The sequence below is a fragment of the Cydia amplana genome, chromosome 25, assembly GCF_948474715.1.
Source record: "Cydia amplana chromosome 25, ilCydAmpl1.1, whole genome shotgun sequence".
Taxonomy (NCBI): domain Eukaryota; kingdom Metazoa; phylum Arthropoda; class Insecta; order Lepidoptera; family Tortricidae; genus Cydia; species Cydia amplana.
The window spans coordinates 3,259,935-3,284,806 of NC_086093.1; the positions used below are offsets into that span (position 1 = coordinate 3,259,935).

The 24,872-nt window shown below is 40.4% G+C and overlaps 1 protein-coding gene across 1 annotated transcript in view; it reads left to right on the plus strand.

The window, feature by feature from the left end:
- LOC134659519 (programmed cell death protein 4) overlaps window positions 1-20,838 on the plus strand; it is a 31,552-nt gene extending 10,714 nt beyond the window's left edge. The window contains exons 2-9 of the mRNA XM_063515182.1: window positions 2,089-2,249; window positions 13,256-13,475; window positions 14,097-14,256; window positions 15,338-15,427; window positions 16,846-16,978; window positions 18,469-18,579; window positions 19,222-19,361; window positions 20,712-20,838. Coding sequence (XP_063371252.1) covers window positions 2,089-2,249; window positions 13,256-13,475; window positions 14,097-14,256; window positions 15,338-15,427; window positions 16,846-16,978; window positions 18,469-18,579; window positions 19,222-19,361; window positions 20,712-20,784 — 1,088 coding nt within the window. The 3' untranslated portion in view covers window positions 20,785-20,838. The remainder of the gene's footprint in view (window positions 1-2,088; window positions 2,250-13,255; window positions 13,476-14,096; window positions 14,257-15,337; window positions 15,428-16,845; window positions 16,979-18,468; window positions 18,580-19,221; window positions 19,362-20,711) is intronic.
- The last annotated feature ends 4,034 nt before the right edge of the window (window positions 20,839-24,872 follow it).

Genomic DNA, 24,872 nt, shown 5'->3' on the forward strand with positions numbered 1-24,872 from the left:
AAAAAAATATATGATGTTCATTACCATGTAAACTTCCACCGAAAATTGGTTTGAACGAGATCTAGTAAGTAGTTTTTAGGGTTCCGTAGCCAAATGGCAAAAAACGGAACCCTTATAGATTCGTCATGTCTGTCTGTCTGTCTGTCTGTCTGTCTGTCTGTCTGTCCGTCTGTCCGTCTGTCCGTCTGTCCGTCTGTCTGTCCGTCCGTATGTCACAGCCACTTTTCTCCGAAACTATAAGAACTATACTGTTGAAACTTGGTAAGTAGATGTATTCTGTGAACCGCATTAAGATTTTCACACAAAAATAGAAAAAAAACAATAAATTTTTGGGGTTCCCCATACTTCGAACTGAAACTCAAAATTTTTTTTTTCATCAAACCCATACGTGTGGGGTATCTATGGATAGGTCTTCAAAAATGATATTGAGGTTTCTAATATCATTTTTTTCTAAACTGAATAGTTTGCGCGAGAGACACTTCCAAAGTGGTAAAATGTGTGTCCCCCCCCCCTGTAACTTCTAAAATAAGAGAATGATAAAACTAAAAAAAATATATGATGTACATTACCATGTAAACTTCCACCGAAAATTGGTTTGAACGAGATCTAGTAAGTAGTTTTTTTTTATACGTCTTAAATCGCCTAAATACGGAACCCTTCATGGGCGAGTCCGACTCGCACTTGGCCGCTTTTTTTTTTAATACGTCATAAATCGCCTAAATACGGAACCCTTCATGGGCGAGTCCGACTCGCACTTGGCCGCTTTTTAATTTCTCAATATGTTCCTTTCCCGATACGTATAGCATCTCTAACCAATTCGCATATTTTCCTATATATTTATTTTTCAATAGATTATTTTCCTAGTAGGATTTTGCCCAGCAGTGGGACGCCTATAGGCCGAATAGGGTATTTATCTACTAGTCAAATCAGTTTCTTTTTTCGAACTGTTTCCAATTTGCTACTATGGAATTTAATATGAAACACTAGCATGTGACGTCACGGTCCCTACCTACCTACCTACTCTTTATAGTTTAATGCGGGATTTAAAATAGAAATTGGGTCTAAAATAAAAATAACTCTGTCTACGATTCTCTATTACTCTTCTGGTGCCTTATTTCTTGCATTGTGTAAAATAATTTATTTTAAATACTGTCAAATACCCTATTGTTTGTGTATAGGAATATAAATGATCATATATCATAACAGCAGCATGTGAAATGCAATTTCCCTGGGCAAATGCCAGAAATATTGTACTGTTGAATGTCTTTCTATTTTCTATGAATTTAGGTCACCCGTTTACTATTCCTAGGAAATGCACGCGTATTCTTCTGATAGGTCTGTGCCTGGTCTCTTTACAATGGAAAAATAGAGTAGTTCCTGGACTTACTAGTCCCCGTCAAGCTACGATTCTACGATTCTTGAAGGTCGTAATGGTCTGGAAATACCGCAGGCGACAGTTCATTCACAGTTTATGGCTCCTCTACACGATGGGCCAACGCCGGCCACTCCAAGGGACGCAGCCATGCGGTAGAATGAGATAGCAATATCACTTGCTCCCTCTAACGCATAAATGCGTCCCTTGGAGTGGCCGGCGTTGGCCCATCGTGTAGAGGAGCCATTAGCTGTGCGAGGCGGGAAGAGCAGGTGTTTGAAATACCTTGCAGCACCATTCATGATCTATACTATATTTTTTAACATAACATATATTTTTATCCATCTTTACAAATTCAGGTTAATTACACACAATATACTTATATTACTGAATGAACTTTACAGGTATAGAATTTGAAAGAATTAGGAATGACTATCCTGTAGTTGGCCAGATTCCTACACTAGGCGATGCCTGTCCTGTAGGAAACCAGCTTAATTAAGATAAGATAAATTTCTTTATTAACCAAGTAGAACTAGCAAGATAAAATACCAGTAGCAAGAGTAAATGACAAATAACGTTGGGCCAAGTACGCTTCCTTGAGGTACCCCGAAGACTGTTGGCAAGCTTTTACTTAGGCAGTCACCGACCCTAACACTCTGATACCTATCTGTGAGATAGCTACTAATTAAATTAATTTTTGTCTTATTTTTGTCCAGGAGGCGCGGGTGGCAAGGGCGTATGGGGAGCCCCGGGCTCCGAACTCCTGGAGGAGTACATGGAAGACGAGAACGACCCCAACTACGACTCGGAGGCCGTAGTCAATGGAGACATCGAGTTCAAACAGGTCATCGTGGAGGCCGACCCTGAGGAGATCATTGTGAGTACTAGTTTAATAGGGTCTCTAGTGCAGTGGTTCTTAACCTTTTCAGTCCGGTCACCCCTATGACTAACTAGGGAACCTGATTTTACCCCTCCTCCCAATGGTAATCTATCTAATACCTTTAAATGAGCAATTCTTGTATATTTATTTATTTATATGTATATATATTTCGGGGATCTTGGAAAGGGCTCTAACGATTTCGATGAAGTTTGCTATATGGGGGTTTTTGGGGGCGAAAAATCGATCTAGCTAGGTCTTATCTCTGGGAAAACGCGCATTTTTGAGTTTTTATATGTTTTCCGAGCTTCGCTCGGTCTCCCAGATATTAAAAAATAAAACGTGTACGTTTGTTGTACTGATGTGCCTAAGGAAACTTTCCAAAATTGCGAAATGTTTCGGAAATATGGGAAATTTTAAATTTAAATTTCCCATATTTCCTACTGAAAGTTTCATGAAATTTCCGAGAATTTATAGAATTTTTTGGAAACTTTCCGCAACTTGCACATCTGTAGTTTGTTGTATTGTTATATTAGGTTAGCTTATTACCCCCGTAAAATACCAGTTTTACCCCCCACGGGGGTAATTACCCCCAGGTTAGGAACCACTGCTCTATTGTTTCCCAAAGTCTGCAACGATTTTGATAGCATACGCAGTACGCAGTGCAAGTGTTATTTGTACGTCATAATTTCATAGAAGTTTGACGTTTATTAAAATAACACTTGCACTGCGCGTGCTATCAAAATCGTTGCAGACTTTTCTTGGTCTAGCTCTAGATGCGTCTGACGTTTAGTAAGCTTTTTGACACAGCCTAATTAATGGATTTAAAGGGTTTATACTGCGCATATCCCTCGTTTTTTAAAATACCGGGATCCCGGTATTGCCTTTAAAAATACCGGTATTGAAAAATGCGTTTATAAAGATGGGATCCCGGTATTCTCGGAAGCCCTAATGGGGAGCGCTGCTGGAGTACAGCTGGGTTCGAAATTGTCCAGATAATTATAGACTTGATAATTATCCCAGGCATGGATGGTGCTTTTTGCTTCGTTTGTGGACTTAGTCGCCTCGTACGACACCCTTATCCCATGTGAGGGTTGGCGCTATTCTAAAGCCGGCCACCACACGGCACACGTATTGGCTCGCCTTTCCTGTGGGTTAAGACAGTGAAGCCGAGAGGGTAATGCAGGTGCTGGGCATCCCTGCATTTTCTTAATTCCGTCCCAAGCGGTGTTAAGTCTGGAGAGGTAATTGTCTCTCCGATTTGCACCATAAATCGTCTGCAATAGACGCAAAGGCCAATGGATGGTGCTATATTTATTTACTTTCTTTGAATTCTTGGATAGTAAAAAATAATGATTGACCCGTTTTCTAAATTTTAGGTTATTTTCAAATCGACAATTATCAGGCATAAAAATAACGATATTTATCACGATAATTATCAAGATAACTACGAGTATCTTTCATAATTATCCTTTCGAACTCTGGAGTACAGTCACGTGGAATAATATGTTACTCTTCGAAGGCCGCAAAAATATGTGACACGCTCTTATGGCTCTACAAATGTGGGCGTCGTGGCCTAACATATTATTGCAGGTGACTCTACATAGAGGACGAGAACCCAACTACGCCACGGAGGCTATAGCCAATGGAGATTTTTATCAGCATGATTCGTATTTTTCTAAACGCTAATCCCTGATTTGACCTTTTTTTTTATTGGGAGGAAAATCCTTTATGGATACCTCCGCACCGCAGGGACAGCGCGGAGGGTATGTCGGACTTTCACCGACTAAAAACCTCCCAGTTCTCCTCCTCGGCGCATTTCGGACGGCTCTGGGATCTCCAATGAACGCGCCAGTGCCGTCCTAGCGTTGTACCCCTTTATGGGTCCCCTCTTTTTGCAGTCGCAGTCCCTAGCTGCGACCGTCTCCGACCCCAAGGACCCCTTTTAGTCGCCTTTTACGACAGGCAGGGGATGCCGTAGCCGTATTCTTACGCCCGGGCTATGACCTATCAAACGATGCAAATAAAATTCACATTTAATAACCTGAGAAATACATAATCAATAGAATGTCATGAAAGGCAAAGACACGGCTGGGTTATCTTTAATCGGATATTATCGACCTTGCGCGACCAAACATCGTTATCGACGGTGACGTTCGGCGTCACAGACAAGACATCCTCTAGACTGAGCATAGTAACGCTACCCCCTCTGCCACTTATACGGTAGTTTTACTCCATCTTCGAGTCAATCCCGTGTCGTGATTGGTCCGTGTCTTTGCACGGACCAATCACGGCACGGGATTCGCTCACCTCGTCCCCCGCACCCCCTTTTTTTGGCAGCATCGGTTTCATGAAATAATTGCTCTAAACTCCGTCTAGAGGATTCCTAGTCTATGTTCGGCGCACTTGAGTCAATGTTTTGCGTTTTAAATGTTTATAGCGGGCTGAAGGTAAAACCTTTAAGATAGGCGAGGTGTTTTATCAAAATGATTGTGAGCAATTCAGTCCTTGAAATGATTTTAATTCTTCTGATTCCGAGTAAACTACATTATATGGAACTTGCTAACTATGTAAACAAACCGCCATATTGGAATAGGCTAGATGACAAATTTTCATTTATCGTATCATTATCAATCAATCAGGTTTGTGTTTAGGATCAAATGTCTATATGGGACCCATTGCATTAAAGCAATACAAAAGTCAAAAATGATAGTCAAAGTCGTACTTCACTCGCGAAACGCCCCTAACAAATCGCTATTTGAACGTGACGTCAAGTTCACTGAGATCGCATCTTGAAGTATGAACAAAACAAGAAAATTGCATTTTTGTCTGTGAAATATTGCGTTTATGTATATAGTTGCTATCCGTGTTGGCCGAAACGTTAATGCAATTGAAAATGTTGGCCATTAACCATTATAAATTGAACCGTAAACTGTAATCGTGCGTTACGGTTTAAGGTTCAATTTATAATGGTTAATGGCCAACATTTTCAATTGCATTAACGTTTCGGCCAACACTGGTTGCTATACAATCTGTTTTTGGATAAAATGTGAGGAATCGAATGGTAAACCTTATTTATTTCGTTTTTGAAAGTTAAAAAAACTTATATTTTGAAACTTTCAGGTGCTGTGTATTTTTGTATTATTTCAATATATTCTTTTAATATCCACAATATTGTGATAAATTGCTCATTTGCTATCTATTTTACTAGATTTTGTTATAAAATTCAACATGTGTCATCATCCCTATTGTCTCTGAATGATGAATTTACATAGTTAGCAAGTTCCATAGAATGACGTTTATTACGACAGATATGACCGCTAGGTGGCGCAAGCGCGAGCAGGCGTCCGTTCCGTAGCGGTGCGCGGCAACTACTATGGCTAGACACCAAACTTGGTGTGGGCCGCATGTACTTGTAGGTACTTGTAGCGACGCGACGAAATCGCGGAGTGAGCCATGCCTGGCTCGGAGCAGTCCGAAACTCGATAGCTATCTAACTTACCGAGCCCTAAACTTAAACCGCTACTGATAAACTCAAAACAATACGTTCATTAAATAGTATTTATTGCGTAGCGGTCGCGGGCGGAGACCGTGGCACGACGGGACATTGTTGCAATACATACAATACAAACATTTTACAACTGTTGGAAGAAACAGGCAATTCCTCTTTTTAGGGTTACGGGTTACGTACCCAAAGGGTAAAAACGGGACCCTATTACTAAGACTTGCTGTCCCTCTGTCTGTCTATCACCAGGCTGTATCTCATGAACCGTGGCTGTTGACTGTACCTAGTTATTTATAGTCTGTCAAGCCAGATATGTTAGTAGCAAAGTAAAGCAAACTAAAGTATGGTATCCCTAGGAATAAATAACAGCAATGTACATCGAACAACGATGAAATGTAAACAAAACAGTTTCACAGATAAGATATATAAGACTCGCGATTTTCGAACAATTCAAACGTAGTCTTGCTAACCCGCGATTTTTCAAATTTGCCGCCTTTTTCTACTGACAAGATTTGCTTGACCAAGTATATCTCTTTTATTAAACAGTTTTGCATAGAAAACTTCTACTTACTCGTTTTATTTTCTTAGTAGGTACTTATAACTATTTGTAGCATAAAAAAAACCGGCCAAGTGCGAGTCGGACTCGCGCACGGAGGGTTCCGCACCATCAACAAAAAATAGAGCAAAAAAATCGTGTTAGTTGTATGGTCCCCCCCTTAAATATTTATTTTATTTTATTTTTAGTATTTATTGTTATAGCGGCAACAGAGATACATCATTTGTGAAAATTTCAACAGTCTAGCTATCGCGGTTCATGAGATACAGCCTGGTGACAGACGGACGGACAGCGAAGTCTTAGTAATACGGTCCCGTTTTTTACCCTTTGGGTACGGAACCCTAAAAACTAGTACCAGCCGTGCTTTCTACTTGGGACGGTCGATATCTCAGACTGTGTGTCGCGGTTTATTATACCATTTCAGTTTGTTTTTGTTATTGTCGTTTCGTTTGGCTCGTAAACGCCCCACATGCGAGATATAAGATATATTTAGAACACACCAGAGCTGAGAACGCACGCTGAAAAAATGCATTCGTACAATTCATGCGTTACGATGATGAATTTGTAAGTTTTTGAAAGTTAACTATAGGGTATTTGGCTATTTAAAATAAATTATTTTACACCATGCAAGAAATAAGGCACCAGAAGATTAATAGAGTAACGTAGACGGCAGTTATTTTTAGACACAATTTCTATATATCCGTATAACACTATATAATTTGATTGTGACGTCACATGCTAGTCTTTCATATAAATTCCATAGTTGCAAAATGCTTTTGACAGTTCGAAAAAAGATACCGTTTTGACTAGAAGTCAAATACCCTATTATTTATTTTTTAGCATTAGAAAAAGGGTAAACAATCGTGACAGGAGTCACGTAGGGAGTTATAGATTTTTTTTTTAAATTATGTCACTGGTTAGAATATTGCAAACTCGAGTCTTTAATTCATTCCAGCCGGTTGTCGTGAATTAACACCCTCGCTTGCAATATTTCACTTACTTCTTGTTCACAATGTACTATTAGTTAGAGTCCAGGCGACCTGGGAAAATCGGCCGATTTGATCAGGAAAAGAATTGGCGCCAATCTCATCTAGCGTCCACAGTTCCACACGTATACAATTTAATCACCAATTTGCATTCCATAGATACTAACTTCGAAAATTGGCATTTTTGTGTCCGCACCTGCTGATTTGATCGGGGTATCAAACTGGCGTTTGCGTCCGCACGGCCTGATTCGATCGGACAATTTCATCAGATTGGCGAAAAATTGTCTCGTCTGGACTCCACTTAAACATCAGCAATGGGACACTCGATTCTATGCACGAAGTATCACTACACCTTATAGAACTAAGCCCCCGCCGCGTCTGTCTGTTTGTGTGTTTGTATGTTCGCGACAAACTCAAAAACTACTGGACGGATTTTCATGCGGTTTTCACATATCGATAGAGTGATTCAAGAGGAAGGTGTATGTATAATTTGTTAACCCGTGCGAAGCCGGGGCGGGTAGTAGTATTATTTAAAATAATTTGGAGACTGTACTGTCCCTTTTGGCAGCCCTTACAATGTGATGTGCGCGTGCGGCGCGTATCAACACGGGTCAATGACAGCCGATGACATTAGGTACCATTCACAGCTAACTGGCATATCTTAAGCCTTATTGTAATCACATAAAGCTCACCTATGGTCAAATTGATGTTACCTCTCCCTTCGCAAGGCGAAACATCGCAACGTCGGTACATGAATGCGTGATTGGAGTTTTTAATGCAACGAATGCAAGCGACTCTGATGGTGCCAGGGCCACTGATCACCAGGGTATTTGCACTAATCACTCGAAGTTTTTTAGGCTACTTTTTGACCCCTTCCCTCCCCCTTGGTGGTCGAATTTAAACTTGGGAGACTTACTAATATTAAATATTTTTACGGTTTGTACTGGACTCACTTGTTTTTAGCCACTACCCCTTGCTCCTTGGTGATATTTGGTGAAGTTCTTGGCTCACCTCACGTGTATTTTTTTTTTTTTTTCATTCGACCTTATTTTAGGATAAATTGTTTTTTTCTTTCTTTCACTGTAGAAAAAATACACGTGAGGTCTCCTCCCCTAACGTGATCTGTCGTGATTTTTTCGTGACCCCTTATCGAACCTCGCGTGATTTGTGCACAAGCCCTTTAACTACAAGATGGAGTGTCCTAAAGCGCTTCACACCGCTTCGTTAATTGGCGTCCTAACTAGAATGAAGTAAGGCGCCAACGCCATTCATTTATTATGTAAGAAAGTTGACGTGACTTTTTATTGAAAAACACTTTTGAAATGTAAGTCACGGCAAATATGAAACAATTATTAATCATAAATAGGGATGTACCGACTAGTCGCCGACTAGTCGGGAAAGCCGACTATCCGGCCACATTTGTAGTCGGCGATTAGTCGGCGACTAGTCGGCAAAAAAAGGCCGATTAGTCGGCCTATTATTAATTACAGAAAACAGGACATAAATAAAATAAAAAGCCAATATTAATCAAATGTTACATGCCCATTTTACTCAAATACGTAATGAGGCTATAAAATGAGATTGTGTTCATATGTATAGGATGTATTGTCGCAGTAGCACAGAACATCTTTCAGTTGATATTGAAAGCGCGACGACGCAAGGAGCAAAAAAATGTTTTTCTAATGCATGCGAACTTGGATAAAGCTACTACTGTTGCCATACGAACGTAATCTTTATCGGGAAGTAACGATTATGAACTTGGCCGACTAGCCGACTAATCGGCAATCCAAGTGCCGATTAGTCGGCTAGTCGGCCAAAACTATAGTCGGTACATCACTAATCATAAACGATTATTTACACTCTTTTGCTTTCATAAGTAATAGTTACTGATTTAAAAAAGCGTTTGTCAACTAAAATACATGTCAAGATCGCGTAGTCTTCTTCTAATGCAAAGAAAAACGAACTATAGAGTTAGACCAAGATAAGTCTGCAATGTTTTTGATAGCATACGCAGTGCAAGTGTTATTTATACGTCATAATTTCATCGAAGTTTGACTTTTAAAATAACACTTGCACTGCGTGTGCTATCAGAATCGTTGCAGACTTACCTAGGTCTAACTTTAACGTCTTAATTGATTCTGTAGCTGCATTACAGTCGTCTTGCATCACTTAGGTTAGGGCTAATTTAGACGGTGCGAGAACACGCATGCGAGTTTCATTACATTGCGTCATTTGTTCGGTCGGCTCAATTGACGTAACCTCAATGGTCCGCAATGTAACTAAAATCGTATACGAGTTCACGCGCTGTCTAAATCAGACCTTAAACTGCAATGAATGGGCCTCGAGATGTCATCGCTGTTTTTCGCCGTTGTTTTTCACGTCTAATAATAGTTATGTTTACGCGGCCGCCTGCCCTACAGCGGGGGTCGTTGAACCCGCTACGGGCTCGCATTAGTAGCATTCTTGAAGGTTGCGCGAGGCACGCGGGACCAGCGTAACATGAGCTGTGTGAGCATGAGCATGAGCGAGCCCTTAGTGTGTGTATACGGTGAACGCCTATTGTAAAATAGTATGAGTAACATTAACTGGCGCGGACGCGTCAGAGAGATTTTACTTGCAAAAGTTGCAAAGTTGCAATGGTACCCGCGGGCGTGAAGGCGCTCCGTGCCACCGAAGGCACTTAAGACTACCAGTGGCAGTTACAAAGAGACTAGAGGTACTAAAATGCCCGAAATATATGAAACAAATCTCTGAATAAAAAGGCGTTGTGTGAAAAACATCTGTAGTTTATATGTTAAGATGGCAAAGCATGGTTGGTTTGTGGGTTGCTGGCCTGTCTGGCTGTCAAACATCGATTTTAATATATTTATTTTGGATTCTGACTAGGTACAAAATATTACACTCTAAGGGTTCGCTTGATTGGAAATGCTTTACCAAGTGACTTGTTATTATTGCTCTATAGTGCATTAGGTATCCTATTCTGTGCGGGTTGCGATACAAGGCCACGGCCACCGATCGCGTGCATACAGTCCGCGGCCTAATGGTTTGGTAGAGCGAACAACTCGCTAGCGTTTGACTATTAGCGTTAGGAATATGCTCAGGCCTTTCGCAACTAGGGCCTTGGATGCGAACCGTAGATATTGACCGGCCTTTTGTATACCGCAGATTCATTCATTGTATAAGATGTATAGGTATTATGTAGTCCTAAAAATTGTAGAAGTCTTAAAAGTCATTGTAGGTATTTAATAAAATCAAAATGATGGATTTCAGCACTGACAAAATGATGAATCTAGATTCTAGGGGCAGTCGAGTGATACCTGTACCCGAGGCTCCAAAACAACGCTATGACACAGTTTTAAAACCCCTGTACTAAGGTTAAAAAAAATATACAGTTTATTTCAGTAAAAAGAGACACATTATATTAAACTTAACTACTAATCTTAACTTACTAAGATTTTTGAGTTAAGGAATCTTATATTAAATATTTCTAAGTACATTTTCAATTTTTAGGTACTATAATCAAGTGATTTCGATGGACTGCCCTCTCATTTAAATTAGGTTGGAAACATCCTTTTGCTATAGAATACACAAATACATGTCTTTCTATACGGCTACCATCAGTTTGGCACTGACATAAACGCCATCGAGAACGTAATTTACTTTCTATACATCTCGCTTGTACTCGCATATAAGTGCAGCAAACGAGATGTATAGAAAGTAAAATACGTTCTCGATAGCGTATATGTCAGTTTTGACACTATCAGTGACTCATGGTACGGGCTCTATTCGCTTGCTTGTTTACCGAGCCTATTCTGTCGTTGAGTAGACTCGTTCGTATAAAATATGCACGTGTGCCCGTAACTGGGTCTGACGCGGTCGATATCTGTTATCTTTGGATTTGAGACGCTTCACACTTGGCGCGCGAGCGACACGGCTTAAGTATTATGAAATGAGAACGATCACAGATTTGTGACGCAGTTTTAAAGTTATTTAAGAAAATACACGAAAATTACCATCCATCTTATAAAAAAAAGCGGCCAAGTGCGAGTCGGACTCGCCCATGAAGGGTTCCGTATTTAGGGGATTTATGACGTATTAAAAAAAACTACTTACTAGATCTCGTTCAAACCAATTTTCGGTGGAAGTTTGTATGGTAATGTACATCATATTTTTTTTTTAGTTTTATCATTCTCTTATTTTAGAAGTTACAGGGGAGGGGGGGGGGGGGGCACACATTTTACCACTTTGGAAGTGTCTCTCGCGCAAACTATTCAGTTTAGAAAAAAAATGATATTAGATACCTCAATATATCTTAATGCGGTTCACAGAATACATCTACTTACCATGTTTCAACAGTATAGTTATTATAGTTTCGGAAAAAAGTGGCTGTGACATACGGACGGACAGACAGACATGACGAATCCATAAGGGTTCCGTTTTTTGCCATTTGGCTACGGAACCCTAAAAAGATACAGAAAATGTTCTTCAACTGTAGATTGCAAGAAGACTAACTTTTTAGGTAATAGGCAAATGGACAATGGCCCTTATTTTATTTAAAAATAATAGTGCCCATTAAACATTATGAATAATTAAAATCTTTGTAGAAATTAATCCTGAAGAAAGGTCAGGTCAAGAGCACCCTAAACCGGCGAGCGTGTATGAGGAATGTTATGAAAGTAACGGAAGCGAAAGAGGTATGTCAGGATCGTAGCAAGTGGAAATCCGTGGTCTCTGCCTACCCCTCCGGGAAATAGGCGTGATTATATGTATGTACGTAAAATTCTCGTAGAAACAAAATACATTCTCATTAACCGACTTCTATACCCAGAAAAAGAAGGTTCTGTATTCGGTTGTGGCAATTTTTTTTGTTGGTATACTCCAATGATCATATTAAACTGTCTGTTTCATTAGCTACCTCAGTACGAAACCTTCGTTTTATGACTTACCTCATTTGGATTCAATTAGTACCGTTAATTGTCTCTAAACTAGCACTGCGGCCGCAAATGACGTAAATTAAGAGAACACAAACACATCGACAAAATTTAAATTAAAATCTTCAAACGAACGTCACTAGAGTTGAATAAGATGATCCCTATAGAGAATATTACGCGAAACACTGCGTAGGGGGCGCCACTCCCACAATAAGCCACGATCTAAGGCCGCAAACGAGAGTCGATTTTTTTTTATCTAACCTCTATCACTCTTGCATATTCGAGCGATAAAGAAGCAGTTAGCCGAGTTTCGATTTAGCGTGTCCCGGTAGCCCCTTTGTAAACAAACCGCCTCAATGTATCAATGTCATATTTGATTGACTGTGAACTTGTCAAAAAACAGTTTAAGGCACAGTATGTATAAGCATAGAGAAAAAAATACATAGATTGCTCACTCCATACATCAGTTTTAGTACCAAAAAGACTATTAGCATCTAGCATCGAGTAGCGGAACTATCAGTACTGCTACTTGACAATAGATGTAGCACCGACCGGAAAGTCTTATGCTGTTGAGATAAGACTTTCCGGACGGTGCTACATCTATTGTCAAGTAGCAGTACTGATAGTACCGCTACTCGATGCTAGATGTAGACACTGAAATTAATAGTCTAACTGATGTATGGAGTGAGCACTCTTGTTTTACTATATTTCTCTATGGTATAAGTTACTCTATGGTTTACTAAAAGCGCTAGTGCTGCACTCTGGCGGCAAAACATTGCAGTAATACTCCCTATTTCTACAATTTCTTGTTGGACTATAACTGCTGTCACATACACAATAAGAAAAGAAAAAGATAAGAAAATAAATGTTTTGTGTTCTATTTCACCACACTGAAACAACTTTTTAAATTAACATACAGCATTGGTACCAGGATCACATGAGTTAGATGAAGTGCGGTACTTTCTCATAGATTAATCGTAAATTGAACTCTATGACAAGGTGCCTAAGTTGTTTTTCGCTTTCCACAGCGCAAGTCTGAGCCGGTGATCCTTGAATACTTGGAGCACGGCGACACCAACGCGGCCGCCGAGGACTTCCTCGAGTTCGTCACCGCCAAGCGGAGTCACCTGGTCTGCGAGACCATCATAGAGACCGCTTTAGAGCACAAGCCGAGCCACTGCGAGATGGCTTCGGTCTTGGTCTCGGATCTGTATGGGAGGGTGTTCTCTGCCAAGGATATTGCCTTAGGTAAGTGTACTTTTAGAAATAAATAAAAAACAATTACCCTTTTGGTTGAAAATCCTGGCCATTAATCCAAAAATGTAACAGGAAATACACAAAAATACGGATAAAGTAGCAAAAGATCCTTCGAGCTCTTCTAGGTGACATACAGATTGTTATAGCTATGGTGACCTATATAGTAAAAAAATAAGCGCGACTTTGGTTAAAAATCCTGGTCACGGCACCAAAATGTATCAATGTAATTTCAAAGGGCATTGCCAAAGAAATTCAAATTTTATTACCTAGATCAATGAGTTCATTCGCCGACGATGACGCCGACCGCCATACATTTGTTTTAACCAAGCTGTCAGCGTCGAGCGTGCAGGCTCAGAGTGTGCGTTTCGTGGCCGAGGCGTTAATGTCACAGAATAAATAATAGTACTAAGTACAGAAGACTCACTCTCTAACAAAACGCGTCTGTTACGATCAACACAGATATTGCCGCTAGGTGGCGACAGCGCCACGCGCGGCTTATGGCTTTCCCCAAAACTGGGGCGGAACGGATGTACTACCTGTAGCAAAGCGACGAAATCGGGAAGTGAGCCACGCCTGTTAATGTCAAGTGAAGTATAATTGATGATGTTGCAGCGTTCGAGCACCTCCTTGAGAAGCTGCCAGACCTGGTGTTGGATACGCCGGACGCGGCAGTTTTACTGTCCAACTTCATCGCGCGGTGCGTCGCCGACGACTGCCTGCCGCCGCGCTTCGTGTCGCAGCAGCGCGACGCGCCGCTCAACGCCGCCGCTAGGTATGGTTGACAAAATAACTAACCCCTCGGGAAGTCGGGAAGCACAACGCCGATCTGGAATATTTCGATATTTTCCATTTTCCGCCATTTTCATTCAATATGACAGCGACCATGACTCATGGCGGTGGTGGCATCCCGAGGTAATGCACCAAAGCTTTAAATACGGCGTGGCCATCTCAAGGGCTATAAGTTTGTGCTACTGACGCCTTTAAATAAAATAAAAAACGAATGATGCACGCAACACTCGTGTATCGTCTCTATTTATGACATATATTTCAATTTATAGCTGCGCGCGTAAAATGTTGATTTCCGTGATGAAAACTATCCTGACATGTCCTGGACTAACAGAAAAACACACAGAGTTAGTTAAGCATTTATAATATTTGTAGATATGGTATAGGAGGGTTCCTATTTAATGTTATGAACAGCTTCATAAATAGGCGTATAGTGTAAAACTGTTTCTTTCTATGTTAACCAATTTGACGACTGGTCTGGCCTAGTGGGTAGTGACCCTGCCTGTGAAGCCGCAGTCCTGGGTTCGAATCCCGGTAATGGCATTTATTTGTGTGATGAGCACAGATATTTGTTCCTGAGTCTTGGGTGTTTTCTATGTATTTATGTATTTGTATATTATACATACTCGTATATCGTTGTCTGAGTACCCACAACACAAGCCTTCTTGAGCTTACTGTGGGACTTAGTCAATCTGTGTAAGAATGTCCTATAACCACTTGACCGTCCGGCCCGCGAGACTGTTTTCCTCTCAACCGTCCGGGTTTTTTTTGCGTCGCACGCCCCGCGCTGCCCATCCGCAACTTTCTACAAAACCCTAGCGTACACTGCCATCTATATTTTTTAGAGCTAACTATTTAGTTAGGCTACGTTGTTGCATCAAGAGAATTAGTAAATAATGCCGAAATATTCCGTTAGATGGCTCTGAAATCAATTATTTCTTCCACCCCTTTGGATAGTAAGGTTCCCGCGGACGGTTAAGAGCATATTTTTTTGGGATACTATGCTATCGTCGGACGGTCAAGTGGATAATATATATTTATTATTTATTTTGTGTTGTTTGGTGCAGGCAAGCCATCCACCGAGCCGAGACGCTGCTCTCGATGAAGCAGGGTCTCGTGCGATTGGACAATATTTGGGGCGTCGGCGGCGGAATCAGGTACGTTCTCCCTTGTAATATGGTTTACGTTAACCGCACCTTTCTTATTATCTTACTAGCTTTTGCCCGCGACTTCGTCTGCGTGGAGTTAGTGATTTGGGTAGCTTATTTTACCCAATCTACTTTTTAACAATTCCCCATACAAACTTCCACCCCCCTTTTCACCCCCTTAAAGGGAGATTTTTGGGATAAAAACTACCCTATGTCCTTCCCCGGGACTCAAACTATCTTCATACCAAATTTCAACTAAATCGGTTCAGCGGTTTAAGCGTGAAGAGGTAACAGACAGACAGACAGACACACTTTCGCATTTATAATATTAGTATAGATTTAAACGAGCAATTCTTGTATAATTATATATTTCGGGGATCTCGGAAACTGCTCTAACGATTTCGATGAAATTTGCTATACGGGGGTTTTCGGGGGCGAAAAATCGATCTAGCTAGGTCTTATCTCTGGGAAAACGCGCATTATTTAGTTTTTATGTTTTCTTAGCAAAGCTCGGTCTCTCAGATTTTGACTATTATACTTACTATTCAATAGAACATATTATCATGTATCAGGTATTTTAGAGTTCGCCTATTTACAGTCACGTTCATAAATATGTACACATTTCTACACATTAAGGGCTGATTTAGACGGCGCGCGAACTCGTATGCGATTTTAGTTACATTAGGGACTGTTGGTTACGTCCAATTCAACCGACCGATCAAAACCCGCAATGTAATGAAACTAGCATGCGAGGTCTCGCATCGTCTAAAAGGGCCCTAATCCATTGCGATAAGGTGAAAAATGAATACGTATGCTGTATCCTTCACATCTGTCCAGGCGGACACTCCAGTAATACTTTTACTTATATGTTTCAATGGCAGTATTGCGCGGTCGTTGCTGATGAGCATTGCCGCCATTTGCCGCTTTATGAATAGGAACGAGGGAATACAGAAACACACTAATGCCGGAACCACACTTCGCTATGCGTTATTTGTTATGCGCGTTATTCGGCCGCATACGACGAAGTGTGGAGGGTTCATTCGTCTATATTTGCTATATTTGCCCGCATAACGCATAAGCGCGAATAGCAAATACGCCTATCCGTCCACCTGTCGGTTTTTTGACACACTTCAAAGGACACGAATAAGCCGAATATGCGTCTCGACTGTCCACACTTCGTTCACTCATTCACTCGCTTACGCCGTTCAAAGTCAAAACGCACCACATATGTTTGGCACACCGGCACCAAGTTTGGCACACCGGCACGAAGTGTGGATGCCGTGTTTGTTGTTCGCTCACATAACAAATATTTGAGCGAATACAGCGTAGTCGCATAACAAATAACGCATAGCGAAGTGTGGTTCCGGCATAACATAAGATAGTGTGTCATCAGAGCTCTGTTTCTAACTCCACCTTTTTTTTTCCAGGCCAGTGAAGTCCCTGATCCGGCAGATCCAGCTTCTCCTCAAGGAGTACCTGACGTGCGGGGACCTGGCCGAGGCCATGCGCTGCGTGCGCGAGCTAGAGGTGCCGCACTTCCACCACGAGCTTGTCTATGAGGTCAGTTGGACGAAGTACACAAACAGATTTAAGTCTGCCCATGGTTGCGCGCCGTATAAAGGATGGCTCGGGTCGAAGCACTGGACACTTAAATTTTCTATAGAAAGCATCACGTGTTATAACGAACGCTACAGAACCAGTCTAAAATGTGTCATCGAGATGCGTAACAAAGGCGCGTTATCGGAGAGCGCACCTACACTGGTTTTTTGAGCGTTGGACTAGCCCGCGCTCAGGTGCCAAATAGAATAATTAGGACCCTTTTTTGCAGGTAAGTAGCACGTGCGGTTTTACTGAACAATAGACAATAGGATAAGCCTTCGGGGTCTACTAGAAAGCTACAAACTATAACAGATGAGATGATGAACATATTTCTGTTGCCGCTATAACATCAGGGTTATTGAACTTTTTCTTGTCACACGTTGCTATGGTTACGGTCTCCTGAGTCACTCTCAAAATTCTAGGTTTTTCGTATTTAAATGAACCAAACTTTATGGTATTGCATTTTATGGTAGTTATAAGATCTTTCCATAATGGGACATCTACTGAGCATGTTAGTAGAACATGGTACAGCAGTTCTTCTAACAATCTATGCTACTATTGTCTCCTCGCGGATGGGACAGAATAACAACAAGAAATTGTTGAATAACCTATCAAATACTAAAAACAGAATAAAATAAATATTTAAGTGGGGCTCCCATAACGCGATTTTATTGCCGTTTTTTTTGCGTAATGGTACGGAACCCTACGTGCGCGGGTGCCACTCGCACTTGGCCGGTTTTTTTCAGTTCAAATAAATTTTAATGACACTAAAGTCTATTTTTTTATTCGGTAGACTAAAATGGCATTTCATAGTATGAAATGACATTTTATGTTCATACTATGTCATTTTAGTCTACCGAATGAAAAAAAATACTTTTCTCAAAAATGGACGGCAAAGTCGACGTTGCCGGTTAAAAAATAGGTCGCGAAGTGCGTAGTTTATGGTCATTCAAAAAATTAAAAAGTTAAAACCATTGCAGTCTCGATTTCGGGACTGCAATGTTGCATAAAAATTCCATTATTTAACGAGTTCCAAACTTTATAAAACTTTAAATGGCCATATCGAATGAAGGCATAGGTCCATTAAACAGCCAAACTGATAATCAGCACTTATTATTATAATGTTGGTACCGCGACTATTTAAGTGTCTCAAATATGTTGGCGTATTTTCAGCAGAAAAATACACTTCTTTTTTTTTAAAGGCGGCAAAGCAAATATTTTCAATGGTTTTACTTTTTTTCTGTGATAATTAGACCGTTGCTCCGGTAAATAATTTCTATTTCTTGCACCATTTTTGAGAAAAGCATTATATATGACTCGGCTGGAAGGCTACTTGCTGGCTTCGGGTTCAATTAAACGGACTCCCAAGGTCGTCCGTTTAAAACGAATCCTCAGCCAGCAAGTAGCTACTTCCGAACCTCGGCAATAATGTTTTCCTGTTTTTTATTCAGACAATCCTGCTCGCGCTGGAGACAGTAAACTCCTCGGTGGAAGAGCAGCTGTGTACTTTCCTGGCCGAGCTGAGGCGCTGTGTCATCGTCACGCCCGACCAGATGGACCGGGTAAGTCGCTGCAACCAATATATTCTACACTCCGTAAAGTTTTGGAAAAAAACTAGAGATGCCACGAATATTCGGCAACTGTTCGGTATTCGGCCTATTTGGCAACTTTGCCGCTTTGTGTCAACCCTAATAATTGCTCGGAGCAATGCTGAGCCGAACGCAGCCGAGTTTGCCCGAAGTCAGGAGTGTCTCTCGACTGACTAAGATAAGGATTGCATCCTGAAGGATCACAGAGTCCGCATTTTGCAACCTAAAGTTTTTTTAAATGAAAACTACTGCCATCTGACATTCCAACTCAGAGACACGAAGCCTCACTACGGATAGTCCGGTATCCTGACGATATTTTTCTTCACAGAAAGCATCGCTGTAACTGTAATTTTTATACTCACAATTCATTGATTGGTAATGTTGGCGTGTGAGTGACGAATAACATTTAAAACTTTCGCGTTTCGAACGCACATCGCGTTTCAACGAAACGTCGGTAAATAAAGGTATGTGAATAAAATTCGCGTTAGACCCGTCTATAAATGTGAGTTAATATGACGAATAACAGTGGAATAATACCCATAGTTAAGCATCCGTATAGATTTTTGTAATGTGTGACTTTTGAAGTCTCGAGCACTAAACTAATACTCGTTACAGGGCTTCCTCCGCGTGCTGGAGGACATGTCGGACATCGTGCTGGACGTGCCGCTGGCCTACATCATGCTGGACCGCTTCCTCGAGCGCTGCCAGCAGAAGTTCAAGCTGGGCGACGTGGTCATCAAGCGCATGCCGAGCAGGTGGGTTACAGGTGTATTACAGCTGTTGCAGTTGGGTTACAGGTGTATTACAGCTGTTGCAGGTGTTACAGGTGTATTACAGCTGTTGCAGTTGGGTTACAGGTGTATTAAAGCTGTTACAGGTGTATTACAGCTGTTGCAGGTGTTACAGGTGTATTACAGCTGTTGCAGGTGTTACAGGTGTATTACAGCTGTCGCAGGTGGGTTACAGGTGTATTATAGGTATTACAGGCGCGTTACAGCTGTTGCAGGTGTGTTACAGGTGTATTACAGCTGTTGCAGGTGTGTTACAGGTGTTTCAGATGTAGGGGTTTACGTGCTGTATATGATAAAGATAGTTTATGGGTGGATCAACTATTTCTTGTTGTTATTCTGTCCGGTCAGCCAAGAGACAATATATAATACTATGCTAGATAGTTTGTTAGAACTGTACACCACCTTCTTCTGACACGCTTGGTAGACGACCCTCTATGGAAAGGGTTTATAAATATCACAAAAAAGCGTGTTTGGTGAATGTAAATGCCTAAAATTCAGGTTTTAAAGAGTGACCCAGGAGAACGTAACCATGGCAACGAGTGACAAGAAAAAGTTGATTCACCCTAATAAGGGTGAATAATAATTCAAGTAATATCATCATCATGTCAAGTGATGTCGGACATCCTGGCTGAGTAAAGTACCAACTCCCGTACTAATATTCAATCCCATATGTTTTATAGAAATGGCTCCAGTTTGAATAGTATCAGCTCTTTTCCAAAATTATGTAGGACATTTTTGGCTTAAATTTTTGGCTTTCAATTTTATTATTAATTATTATTAATACAAACCTTTAAAAAATAAATAGCCTCACACCCACATAATATAGTTTGTCAAAGGACTGTCTCATTTCAAACATAGACAGAGAGAATCCTACTTTGTCTTACACTAGTAGTCTAGTACTAGCACCCAAAAGGAAAGGATGAGTATAGTTTTTAACAAGCTTTTATTAGGTCGACCTGTATGTAACTAAGTATATAATGGAATCTAAGGTAACTAATTTAACCATCTTCCAAGGATCGTAGCGTCATGAAAATTGGCAGCTGTACGTAGTTCTGATGACAATACAATAATATGGTACTGTCGAACTGATCTGATGATGGAGACAGGAGGTGGCCATAGGAACTATGTGATGAAACAACGCAACCTAATTGTGTTAGGGGTTTTTAGAATTGTCTCGATGAGTATTAGTTGTCTGTCGTAAGAAAAGTACAGTCAACGATAAAAGCTTGTACCAAAAATGAAATTTTTGCCAAAAACTTATTTTGTTCCTATTTACTGATTTGGTTTGACCAACTATAATAATTTTATTGACAGAGGCCGCAAGCGCTACGTGTCGGAGGGCGACGGTGGCGCCATCAAGGACCACGCGCTCAAACTGCGCGAGTAAACTGCGTTCCGCCGTCGCACACACACACACACACACACACATACACATGGGGCATACTGAACAGGCACTGATAGTCTTTTGTTGTTTTTGAAAGTTCTGGACAATGAGCTCGTAGACTTGAGTCTGTGATAATACCAAAGTAAATAATGCAAATTCCTATTAAAATATGACATTCATGTTATTTCTGTCACACCATCTATGTAGACTTAACGCATTCATTGCCACCCAGCCAAACAAGACATCCGCGCCAGGCCACAAAAATTTCGTCATATAAAGTTGTAGTACCACGATCCCGACTATCGGGTCGTCCGGCCTGGGAACGAAATCATAAATAAAATACCCTATAGTCGGGTTTTCGGCACTGAATGTGTTAACTTAGTCATTCGAACGAAACACCAAAAAGCGCTCGTATAAAATCTCATGTCACACAAAAAATCTCATGTTCTGAACTTTCGGGAATAAATAGAATGAGCCCACAAATACACAGTTCTTGTAGAAGCGATGTGGCGAAATCAAATTTTGTACCGCTTTTTATAGACGTTTATGCATACTGTTCTATAGTACAGTCAGCAGCAGAAGTTGCTGAGCGGGCGAGGTGTTCAAAATTACCTTGACACGCTCTATTCTCTTAACAATAAAGTCGCGTCAAGATCATTTTGAACACCTGGCCTGCTTAGCAACTATTGCTACTGACCGTACTACACAAATACATAGCACCTAAAGATTGGCTGATGGAAGTCTTCAGAAATCTATAGTGAGATTCCTTAATGGTCAGTTGGTCAGGTCATATTTTTGGTTGTCCATGAGACAACCAATGTTATGTAAGAAATTATATTTAATTCTTGAACCATCTCACGAAATTCCACGACAATCGGTAAAGAATTGCGACCTGTAGAGAACATCCGGACATACGAAAGCGTTTTTGTCCAAGCCGAAACGGAGACCTTCCCTAACGCTCTGTCAATTAGAGGTACCTAATAAAGGGTCTGATTTAAACTGCCTTTATTGGCGTGTAACTTTGTAACTTGAAAAACTAGAGATTTCTGTAATACCTCCATCAGCTAACTAAGAAGTACAATCCACACAGGCCCCGTAGCCAACATGCCAATCGCTAACGCTCCGTAGCGAACGAAACGCAACTGTCACTGTCACACTAATATGGAAGAGTGATAGAGAGAGACAAAGCGATTCGATGGCGAAGCGATAGCGATTGTCACCTTGGCTAGGCCGCCAGCAAACATGACAAGCAATATGGATAGCGGTAATTATAATGGAAGCCTAACTGTAACGTCTAAAGACAAAAATAATAATAATATATTACTATTTGGTTGCGTAGTGATTGTAAGATATTGTATGGCTTTTTATAAGTGGGTGAATCAACTTTTTAATGTTACTCGTTGCCATGGTGACGGTTGTCCAGGGGAACTCGTAAATTTGTGGTTTTATGGTATTTAAGTTAATCAAACATACATATTTGAGTTATTTATAAGCCATTAACACATTCATTGCCACCCACCCAAACACGACATCTGCGCCAGGCTACAAAAATTCGTCATATAAAGCTGTAGTACCACGATCCCGACTATCGGGTCGTCCGGCCTGGGAACGAAATCATAAAATACCCGATAGTCGGGTTTTCGGCACTGAATGTGTTAATGGCCAATTTACTGAGCATGTTATTAGAACTTGTAACAAAATTTCTTCTAACAAACTGTACCCTTATTGTCTCTTGGACAACGGGACATAAACAACACAAAAAGTTGATCCACCCGAGACAATTTAATGTTTAATAAACTTAGTGGCAATGAAAATGCAGTATAATGTAAAGTATTTATAATAAAATAACGATCACCAGCCTAAGGTGATTTTCAAGAAATGACATTTTGGACTATATCGTCATATATGCCATTCTCAACAAAAGGGTATATATTGTAGGTTGTCAATAAGGCGCTATTTCCATAAAGCTTAAATTTGAAATGAACCTTATCGACCACCAACACTGTGGTACCTTTTGGTTGACAACGCCACATATTTTTGACGAACATTGACTCAGCCACCGCTTTTATACTTTGTAAAAATAATCATTGACATGAATATGTCAAAAAAAAAAAAAAAATACAACAGTTTATGTAAAGGTTAGTGCTTAAAATCGTATGTTTCACGTTTAGTACAAACCGTATTTTTTTTAATGCGTGCGACGGCGCTGTGTTGCCAGACCTGTATTTTAAGAGTAGCCGGTTTTTTAATTTGCTTTTTACTGGGTTGCCATAATAACATACATTTAAATTAAAAATGTGAAGTGATTTTTAAAAACATATAGAAAGGTTTTTTGACTATCCATCTAGTTTAATGCAAATCAGGAAACCAGCTACTTTTTTTGGATATTAATTTTATAAAAGATAATATGTTCTAAGTTGTATGTAATCAATTCTACGATTCTTTACATAAGGCGCGTGAGGTAACATAAAAAAATGTAGGCACCACCATTCATCTTTTTGAAACCTAACCAAAATAAAAAAGTTTGTTTAAGGGTTTTTGGATGATTTTAGGAGGGGTGGATTAAAAATAGATGACGTAATTTATGAACAGCCCCTAACCACACACTAGCGTACTAAAATAAAAAATAAAATAAAAATAAAATTCATTTATTTCGAGTAACGAGGACTCATAATCACAATAATATACAATTAAATTAAAATTACATTAAACAAAAATAACTGCGAGCGTCGGCGTCTAGTCAACTCTATGCCTGCTGCTCGACGCAACATTGGCGCAACTGCAAAGCGACGCTATTTTCATAGCGCTAACTAGACGCCGACGCTCAAAAGCCGCTAGTGTGGCATGGCTCTAACAGGACACAATGCCCACAATGAACTTACAAATTTATTTTTTATATTCACAAGAAACAAAAACGTAACTGTCAATTTGACTGTCGAAAGCAGCGTTCCCAAAGCGGTTGGCCGGTCGAAGTATTTAGCAGATGGCGCCATCATAGCTTGCCCTGTCAATCCTTAAGCCCCCTCCAGACTATGTGCGTGAAACGCGAGCGAAGCCGCGAACGCGAGTGTGGAGGGCCCTTTAGAATTGTGTCGAATTTTTGTTTTTTTTAATGCCCTGGATGCCAACCCTTTAAGACAAATCTCATAGAAAAAGGGGCAAGCTTTAATGGCGCCATCTACGCAAACCTTTCACAGTTGCCACCCCATTTCGAAAAGTCTTATAGCTTACTTTTTGCAATAATTACTAATTATTAATGTAGACACATATTTCTGAAGAACCTACAAGCATCCTAAAGATAAATCGAAATCTTTTTAGAGTGTTGTGTTTTAGAAAACCTCAATTGCCTCGAAGTCCTGTATTAATAACTACTAAGTACAGTGGAGTCCAGACGAGACAATTTTTCGCCAATCTGATGAAATTGTCCGATCGAATAAGGCCGTGCGGACGCAAACGCCAATTTGATTCCCCGAACAAATCAGCAAGTGTGGACACAAAAATGCCAATTTTCGAAGTTAGTATCTATGGAATGCAAATTGGTGATTAAATTGTGTACGTGTGGACGCTAGATGAGATTGGCGCCAATTATTTTCTTGATCAAATCTGTTGATTTGCCCAGCCCGTCTGGACACAGCTTAATAGATCACAGATGGTGAATCTTGCTGTCTTATCTTATTCATCATAACATTCATAACTTATCCAAACACATTACAACAGGGTAGTGTTTTTATGTTACTTCACGTGTTCTTGTCACGCGTTGATATTTTTTATAGCGTCTAGAGACGTTTAGAATAGGTGTTTTAAATTTTTATAAAGTCCATACTTGGTGTGTTGTGGGGTACACAGGCTTACTTTTTAAACGGAGCAACTTACGCGTACCCAAAATTTTATTTTTTAATTTTGGATCTCTCCACGCTGACTTAAAACACAATGTAGACACAAAGATTATCCTTTGCAAATGTAAAACAGTCACCGGTCAACCGAACAACTTAATTGATCAAATGTTCTTTAATAAGGTATCGGACTTCATTACAAATAAAGTTAGCTCAAATCCACTAGAACTCCGAGTCGTAATTAGATTCCAAAAAAAG